At 44.4% G+C, this 9,705-nt stretch overlaps 1 protein-coding gene and 1 pseudogene across 1 annotated transcript; one reads left to right on the plus strand and one right to left on the minus strand.

The window, feature by feature from the left end:
• Positions 1 to 600: 600 nt before the first annotated feature.
• LOC125547581 (uncharacterized) lies at positions 601 to 1,980 on the plus strand (annotated as a pseudogene).
• Positions 1,981 to 3,163: 1,183 nt separating this feature from the next.
• LOC125542344 (glycine-rich domain-containing protein 2) lies at positions 3,164 to 8,674 on the minus strand. The gene is made up of 9 exons (XM_048705339.2): positions 8,348 to 8,674; positions 8,044 to 8,230; positions 7,389 to 7,506; positions 6,975 to 7,226; positions 6,397 to 6,855; positions 5,548 to 6,095; positions 4,988 to 5,183; positions 4,706 to 4,861; positions 3,164 to 4,606 (listed from the first exon to the last, which is right to left on the minus strand). Exons 1-9 carry the CDS (start codon positions 8,499 to 8,501, stop codon positions 3,374 to 3,376), a joined length of 3,303 nt encoding a protein of 1,100 aa, XP_048561296.1. The 5' UTR covers positions 8,502 to 8,674; the 3' UTR covers positions 3,164 to 3,373.
• Positions 8,675 to 9,705: the final 1,031 nt, after the last annotated feature.

The following is a 9,705-nucleotide window of genomic DNA, read 5'->3' on the forward strand; positions in this document are numbered from 1 at the left end:
TTAGATGAGATTTTTCTCTGCATCAGACTTGGGCTGTGGCCAAAATTTGACTGATAACTGGCCAAGAAGACCTAGTTGATTTCAATTCATAATTTTTGTTCAGTTCAGAAAGTTCTAATTGATTTCAGAACGTACTAGTTCAGCTCATAATACACAATGGTTTAGTTCAGTTTAGTTTGGAGTTACTTGTAGTTGGAAGGGACGTAGTTGATTATACTACATCTAGATACGTCTGTAGCAATCCTTTTATATAGGATCAAACTGAGTTCAGTTCAGTTTAGAACCAACAATTAATTTGAAGGTATTGCTATCTACTCTTACGAATTATCAGGCAACAATTTTTTGACAGAACCAAACTGAGTTTTATTGATCTGATGGAAATGCATAAGGATCTATTGATCTGAAGTTTCAGATGTTGTACACGGACAATTTGAAGTTCTATGAGAAATTGATTCAGACAGAATAAGATTAGGGTGTACAAAATTACTCTGATTTTAGTAGATGAAGCAAAATCAAACGCAATTCTGTTTTTATCACGAGAAGTTTGTCACTTAACTTGTTCGATCTTATTCTGATGTGTACAATTGTTGTCTTGTTTGTTACATGTTTCAGGCCTATGTATAACCATCCACCAGATGATCCTGATGATACAGATCAACAACATGATAGTGATGCCAGAAACACTACATATCCAACAGAGTTATACACACTTGATGAATTCCTAGCCGAGGAGGACATGCTAGACTCCTTCATCGAGGAGATTGCTGTGGAGTTGAAGGGAACACTTGAGGCTCTTCAAGCAAGATCACTTAGCAGGAGTGGTCCGAGGATATACGTGAATAGACCGCGTGAAGAAGCACATCAACAGCTTGTACGAGATTACTTCTGTGACAATCCTCTCTACCGTGCCAAAAAATTTCGGAGAAGATTCAGGATGAGACGACCTCTCTTTCTTCGCATCGTGAATGCGCTAGGTGAGTGGTCTCCATACTTCACCACAAGGACAGATGCGCTTAACCGTGAAGGGCTCTCTCCACTGCAAAAGTGCACGGCGGCAATACGCCAATTGGCTTATGTCACACCTGCAGATAGTCTTGATGAATATCTCAAGATTGGCGAGACTACCGCAGTTGATTGCTTGAAGAACTTTGTGCAAGGAGTGATTGATACCTATGCTGCAGAGTATTTGCGAAGCCCCAACACTGAAGATACAGAGCGCTTACTCTGCATTGGCGAAGGTCGTGGGTTTCCTGGCATGTTAGGAAGCCTGGATTGTATGCATTGGCGTCGGGAAAATGTCCTATTGCATGGAAGGGCCAATTTACTCGTGGCGATAAAGGGTGGCCTAGTCTTATTCTGGAAGCAGTTGCTTCGCAAGATCTCCGAATATGGCATGCCTACTTTGGTATTGCTGGGTTAAACAATGACATCAATGTGCTAAATCAATCGCCATTGTTTATCAAGCAACTGAAAGACCAAGCTCCTAGAGTGAACTTTTTTGTAAATGAGAAGGAATATCAACATGGTTATTACCTTGTAGATGGGATATACCCAGAATGGGCAGCTTTTGTGAAGACAATATCAATGCCACAAACAGAGAAGCACAAGTTGTTTGCTGCACATCAGGAAGGGGCAAGGAAGGATGTGGAACGTGCTTTTGGTGTTTTGCAGGGTCGATTCTCTATCTTGCGTCGTCCTGCACGTTTGTATGACCGGGGTGATATTCAGAAGGTCATGATAGCTTGCATCATTCTTCACAATATGGTAGTCGAGGATGAAAAAGAAGCGGCGGCTAATATTCTTGATTTGAACAAGGAGGCGGGTACATCCATTGTTCTACCATCAGTATTCACACACGGCGACATACCGGTATTCGCCCAGGTGCTACAAAGGGATGCAAGAATCCGAGATCGTGGGACTCACAGAGCACTCAAAACTGATTTGGTAGAGCATATTTGGAAAAAGTTTGGGACAAAATAGATTATTATCATCATTTATTTTAAGCATCATTAATTGTAGGTGTAATTTCATGTATTTTCATAATATCTTATTGGCACTTTATGTATGGATTCAAGTCAACTATATTTCCATGTGTTTTCCTCAAGGGATATTATTTGCTTAATACGTAGCACAAATATGCCACAAAGTTTATATACTACAAAAGATCCTTGGACTAATTAAATGAAGAGAGCTTAGCTACAAGAAGCTAAGCACCTATGCATTGGGGAGTTTGGTTGCTAAGCTATTTAATATGCTTAGCACCCCATCTAAGCACCGGTCCATTGGCAGCAGCCTTAGGAAAGAAATTAAGAGAGAAAAAGACGGCGTAGGATCTGGAGATTGCTCCATGATGAAATAGGAAGGATCGCTACCTTTGCATGATTCCATGGCACATACTTTAGGCTACATACTTGGGGAGGGGCCCCTCAATTTTGAGGGCCCGGGGCGGCCGCCCCCCCTGCCCCCCCTCAGGGCCGGACCTGCATCTGAATAAAAAATATAATAAAAGCTTTCCTTTGCAATGTGGGAGTCCGGGCACCCGCTCGTCGCACCGGGCCGAGACAGAAAGCAGTACCGGACGCCCTCAAGAACAGCTTTTGTATATTCTAATGAGCAGCTCTCAAGAACAGACAAATTCAATTCAGGATTTGGTCAAGGTTTGTGAATATGTTTATGAGCAGTGGTGGAGCCAGGATCTGGACACAACCAAGCGAAAGCACGCACCGTAAACACGACTAATACAAGATGAATATACATAGTATTGCTAGTGCAATAACATTTGTTCAACAACAACCACCGTTACAAATATCTCCGAGGTATATAATCTCAATGACTAAAAAGCGCTAACTACAAATATATAAGATGAATAAAAGGAGTATTTGACAAAAAATACCACATTAGGGGTTACCGTCCCACAGAACTACCACTTTCAAAAAAGTGACCGATAACTATTAAAAATTCTAATTTTGTGACTAAAAACTACCACTTTTGAAAAATGACCAGTTTAGACGATTTAAACACATTTATGACATGCGGGACCCGCCCATCAAGGCTGACGTGGCGGCAAAGTCAATTTCGTTTATTTTGGTTTATTCATCGCAAGAGTTAGCATCTATTTATTCGGTCAAAATCCAATTTTTTTCTCTAATCTTTCCCTGTCCAATAATCACAAATCACATAGTTTAATATCGTACATGCCACAAGTACAACATAATATATTCACCACAACGCATTGTGAACCACGAGTAGAGGCATTGCAAACTGCACAGGACAGAGTGTAGTTTTTATTCGACTTCATCTCCGACTAGAGCGTGCGACATGCCATCACCGGCAGTCACCGCCCGCACGCCGACCACCTCAAGCATGGGCATGCTTACGAGGCTGTGTTCAGCATGCCGCCGCAGCCTGAACCGCAGCCCCCTGACTTGGCATGGCTCATCTTGGAGCCTTCCATGACCATGCCGCCACAACCGCCGCCGCAGCCGGCGCCACAACCTGAACCGCAGCCCCCTGACTTGGCATGGCTCATCTTGGAGCCTTCCATGACCATGCCCCCACAACCGCCGCCGCAGCCGGCGCCACAACCTGAACCGCAGCCCCCTGACTTGGCATGGCGCATCTTGGAGCCTTCCATGACCATGCCACCGCAACCACCGCCACAACCCGAACCGCAACCGCCTGACTTGGCGAAGCCAATCTTGGAGCCTTCAATGACCATGGCGCCGCAGCCACCGCCACAACCTGAACCGCAACCGCCCCCACAGCCCGAACCGCAACCGCCAGACTTGGCGAAGCCGGTCTTGGAGCCTTCCATGACCATGCTGCCACAACCACCGCCGCAGCCTGAGCCACAGCCGCTAGACTTGGTGCAGCTAGTTTTGGAGTGTTCGATCAGCATGCCGCCGCAACCACCACCACAGCCCGAGCCACAGCCGCCTGACTTGGCATGGCCATTTTTGGAGCCTTCAACCACCATACCGCTGCAACCGCCACCACAACCTGAACCGCAGCCGCTAGACTTGGCAATGCCAGCCTTGGAGCCTTCAATGGCCATGCTGCCACAGCCTCCTCCACCACAACCTGAACCACAGCCACCTGACTCGGTGTTCCCCTCTTTGGAGCTTTCAATAACCATGTTGCCACCACAGGAACCACCGCATCCTGATCCACACCCAGCAGACTCAACATGGCCATTCTCGCCGCCTGCAACGATGCCACAGCTCGCATGACCATTCTTGTAGCTCATGGTGACCACAGAGACACCGCATCCACCACCACAACCTGATCCACAACCACCGCACTTAGAATCAGCCACCTTGTCACTTGCAGTGACTGAGCTGCCATAGCTAGCATGACCAGCCTTGTCACTTGCCATGACCATGTCACCGCAACCAGCCGTGCCACAAGCGCCACATTGCGCCGAACCAGCAGTGGCACCTGCTGCTCCACCTTTCACCGTCTGAGAAACCACTGTAGTATCAGGCTCAACGGTTTCAGCCTTCTGTGCCATGGCACCTTCGATGAGCTTCGCACCATCTTTGCCAATGGAATTCAGGAACAAGAATGATATCGCGATCCAGGGAAGCAGGAACCAATCCTCATCCACCTAAATTTAAGTAAGAACACCATGATGAGTATATCTGAGATGCGAGGAAATTAACTTTGACTACTTAGAAGGATATGGCATTAGAGCTGAGCATTGTACCGAGATAAATTCCGATTCAGTGTCAACTAGCGCGACTGCTTTGCCATAGGGGTGTTCAGCTGAGAACTTCACAGCAGTAACTGCTGCAGTATCATCAGTATGCTGACTGCAGCATTTGAGTTCATATGCTAGTCTCCTTCCCTTGTATAGTTTGATCTGCTTTGTTCAAAGAAGTACTAGAGCTGTGAGTATGCTAAATGCATAAACATTTATTTATTTACATATGACTTCTGAGCGAACACACGCTGCATGTATGCATGAAATGAGCTGTAGTTGCCTTACCAGTTTGTTGTCGTATTTGAGCTCGTTTATGCAGCCATCCTTGCTTGGTTTCAGGTCAAGAGTGATGGATGAGTTGGAGTTGTTAAAAGACCATTTGTTTTCTGTGAATTCTGCAAGCTGAAGTGGCTGCTTTGATGACTTTGTTACTCCGACCAATTCCCGAGTGAGAGCCATGCCACTCTTGGCCTTGTGCTCCCTGAAGTAAAAGGGAGGAATTTCTCATTAGACCAGAAGAAACTGATATATTTTTTTCTTAAATATGGTAAATAGAACTTTCCAGTGTCCACTGGAATAAATTTGGATCTGCTTTGAAGGCAAAATACAAATACTGCTATGTAAGTTGAATGTTAATTCCTGCAGCTAATACAGTACCAATTTGCAGTTTGAAATGAAGATGTAATATAACCATATGTTATTAGCAATCATGTATCCTATAGTAAAATAAATTACCAGTAAGTATCATGCAGGACTTACTAATTAGCAAAAAAATGTGTTCTAGACTCACTGTTCAGTTCTTCACATATACATGTACCAGTCGATACCATGGACAAAAAACATACCTTATCTGAAGACGAATGAGTTCAGTACCACAATCATACACGAAGCGAGTCCAGGAGCTCATATTTTGATCCTTGATGGAATGTGGCAATAGACAGGCCTTCAGAGAGCAAGGCTTCACATTGACCATGCCAAGAACGTGTGGAGCCTGCCTTGGGACGGTACAAGATGCAGCAACACGAAGACTGACAGGAGGGGAACCGGCATACGCACCACAAGTTTTCAGTTCAAACCACCTCTCAAAGGAAAGCTTGGAATCATGCTGCGTAAGCTCTTCAACAGAGATCGAAACCTTCCCCAACGGTTCTGGTTTCTTCGATGATGATGATGCCCCAAAATAGGCCTGATCAATCATTACTGTAAGAATGAGATCGCCAGTCGGTTCACATTGGAAACCAGCTCCGATGCTCTTCCCTGTTTTGGTAGAAATATCCAACCTGCCGCCATCACGGATGAATGCATCTGGTTTAGTCTTGGTGAACCATACATACACGCTTTTCTCTGGAATTGAAGACGGTAAATTCTTGATGTCCACAATCTGTAAATGTAACTGCAAAAGGATGAAAATATTTTGAGTTTTCATAATAAATTCAGTAAACGTCTCTAGGTAAAAGAAGCTCTCAATCGTGTTTTCAGATAACCATTATCAGGCGTGCTTCCAAATCAATAATAATATCAATAGTACATCTAGATACATCCATTTCCGCGACAAGTAATTCCGAACGGAGGGAGTACAACATACCACATTTCGGGTTATTTTATTAGATCAGAAAATTCTTTGGAACCGAAATTATTGTACCAACTGTTGCTTCATGGACAGCAATTATTAAGATGTAAAAAGAGTATCATACCTCCACAACTGTTGTTTCAAGAATAGTAAGATGCTTCTCTGCTTTATCGGCACCGGAAACACTATCATCCTCACTAGTACTGAATATCTGTGGAATGGATGTCACAGGAGATGGCAAGCTTCCACGGTACATAGCGCCAGCCTTCCAGTATCTCACACCAAAGCTATTCTCAAACTGCTCGGTGGTCCCTGAAAATCCGGTGTCGAGCTTCTTCCCTTCGGCTCGATCATCATCTGTGTCATCATGCTCCAGAACTTTCCCAAGGAGACACAGCATGTCATTGCAGTAGGCAACAGAATTCAGTTGGTGGGTGTGCCACATTAGATCCACATCGTAGGTTGGCACACGAAAGAGGTTCATTCCTTTCTCCTGATTCATCTTGATCAGATACAAAAAGCCTTTGTACCGAGCTAAAGCGTCTTCAAGAAAACGGCGATCATGCATGTTTGGTGTTCCAACCTGCCAGAAACAAAGGAACTCACTGACTTTCTGTACATATTTATTGTTCTTGCATATATTTTCTTTTACAGAAAGATTAGTAGTACATCAGAGCAAAGGTTAGTGGTGTAACTAGCTACCTGGTAGACGAAAGTAGACTGTCTCTTAACAGCTGAGATCAAATCATAGGAAATGCCCCCTGCAGTTCCATCATCCACATAAACAGAATCGTCAGAAGGGCTTGTGTACTCCAACTCAAAAGGCTCCCCAGGATATAACTCAGTCCAAACTTTCTCAGACTGATCCTTGGACTTTGCATGAATGGAGGACCTGACATTCTTAGAGTCCAGCATCCTGCCATATAATCTCTTGCAGTCCTTTATGTATCGAGTCTGAAACCATACAAGATGATTTCGGTTTAGAAATTATTTCCAGCCATGTTCAAACTAGTATTTTCTTTTATGAAGTGCCGCAAGCAAATACGAGTAGTTCTCTAATGTGGTGTTGACAGATTTTGAACTATACGCGAGCATCTGTGAGTTAATATGCAATACCGGGTTAAGCCGATGACAGTGCCATATCCATTCACAGTCAAGGGGAACAACCAAAGGCTCATCTGCAACAGCGGCCTCATTGTGCTTGGCAAGAAGGGGAAGCCAGCAAGCTTTGTACCTAGCACAACAACAAAGTCGGTCAATATTTCGAAGTTGTCTATACGACAGAGAACATAAATTAATTTAGCATCAGTGATTTTTATTTATTTTACATAGCATCAGTGATTTCAGCATGATAGGGACTTTGAACGTTAATAAACAGCCAGATTTAATTTCATGCCAAAATTGTAGATAAGGACATAACTGTGGCACCAAATTGTAACTGAAAGCACAGATCAGTGGATGGTTTCAGAAAAAATCCCCCAAGTTAATTATGTCAAGGTTAACTGAACAACTAGTGGTTTTGTCTAATTTTCCTCGAGCAGGTGTTTGTCAGGTGATTCACCAAGAGTTTATCGAAACATGGCAAGGATTAATCACTGAGAAATTTTATTTCCCAACACAAGACACGCCAGAGAGGGTAGAGACTGTTGACCAACAATACCCCGACAGAAAAAGAATGAGACACCTCATCAGAAAAACAAACTAATTCCCAGACGCAATGGTCTCTTGTGTTGCTGAAGAGGCAACGAGATGGATGGCGACAGATTGATACCTGCGTATGGCCCTGTGGAGCAGCGGGCCCTCGTAGAGCCACCGGCGGCGGTCGACCGCGGCGAGGAACTCCAGGTGCCGCAGCGCGGCCGGGACGAGGTCCTCGCCGACGCCGATCGCCTGCGCCGCCGCCCACCGCGACTCCTGCTCCGCGTCCATCTTCTTTCTCCCCCCTGGCTCCGACCCACCTGCAGTTGGGATAATAGATTGGGGTAAATAAACCACGGGAATGGAACGATCACTAGACGGCGATCGTGGGCGGGTTCTTGGCGCCGCAAAAGATTATATCAAACTAGAACAAGAACCTGAGAGAGATTGCGCTACTGACAGACAGCTCGCGCTACGGACTCTGTCACCACGGCTGCTGTCCCGCGAGTCCCTATTTATACAGGGAGGGAGTGGAGGATGGAGCACGCAATGGATGGAATGGCGAGGCAAAACAAAACAGGGCCTAAACATAAATTGTTGACGAACAGAAATTCTAGCATCGATCGCTATCCACAACGACGCGACGCCATAATGTCATTATGTATGAGCTTTCAGTTAAGGGCGGGCCGGCCGGCACTCGTCGCGTGTGCCGCGCAACTCTGCACACTTTCTGAACCCATATCCATCCATGATCGATCCATCTTTCTTGCCAACTCTGCACACTTGTTGCTATTGGTACAAAGCAAATGAATGTACTACTACGGAGCCAGAGGAGTACTGTACGAGCATGTCTGTACTACACTAGTCCTTTAGGTAATACTCCCTCCGTTTCTTTTTACTCCGCATATAAGATTTGGTCAAAGTCAAACTACTCAAAGTTTAACCAGATTTATATGAAAAAAATATGAACATCTACAATACTAAAACTATATAGTATGAACATACATTTCATGATGCATCTGATAATATTAGTTTCATATTGTGAATGTTTATATTTTTTTAATATAAATTTAGTCAAACTCTACAAAGCTTGATTTTGACCAAATCTTATATGCGGACTAAAAAGAAACGGAGGGAGTACCCTTTGCAGCTCATCAGAACTCTGGAACGTAGAAAAATATATACCTGCTATAAATATTGTGCACACCATAACAAGTACTCTGTACTCTCTCTCCCTCCGTTCACAGATATAAGATGTTTTGAATATCTCAACATGAATCACATACCGACTGAAATGAACAAACAAACACACTGAAACGTGTCTATATACTTTTCATTCGGGAAAAGTGGTAGTATTAAGCATCTTATATTTGTGAACAAAGGGAGTACAACTTTTTCAAGGGAACGAAGGGAGTGCAACTTTAGCCTGAATTGGGTAGACCCATCACCAACTGTAGCAATAATTCAGGAGGACCCTAGCTACTCCTTGGAAAAATATTGTTGCTTGCAAACTTAGAAAACCATGCACTGCACATCCCACTTGGATTCAATAATGGAGATGCTCTCTCTGGCTGTGCGGATCATGCCACTTTCGGAGCATGCGCAGCACCACAGTAGTACACTCGTACTGCACTAGTACAGAGCTCAAGGCGTTTGATCGTACGGTACGTCACATGGCCATGGTTTCTGCCAGGTCATGTGTGCCCCGGATAAACAATTCTGGAGCGGAATTATTCTAGCGCAGATTAGAGCATCTCCAGCAGTTCCGTAAAATAATTACAGTTTAGGTGAAGTT

This window comes from Triticum urartu, chromosome 3A, assembly GCF_056163025.1.
Source record: "Triticum urartu cultivar PI428250 chromosome 3A, HENAU_Tu73, whole genome shotgun sequence".
NCBI classification, from domain to species: Eukaryota; Viridiplantae; Streptophyta; class Magnoliopsida; order Poales; family Poaceae; genus Triticum; species Triticum urartu.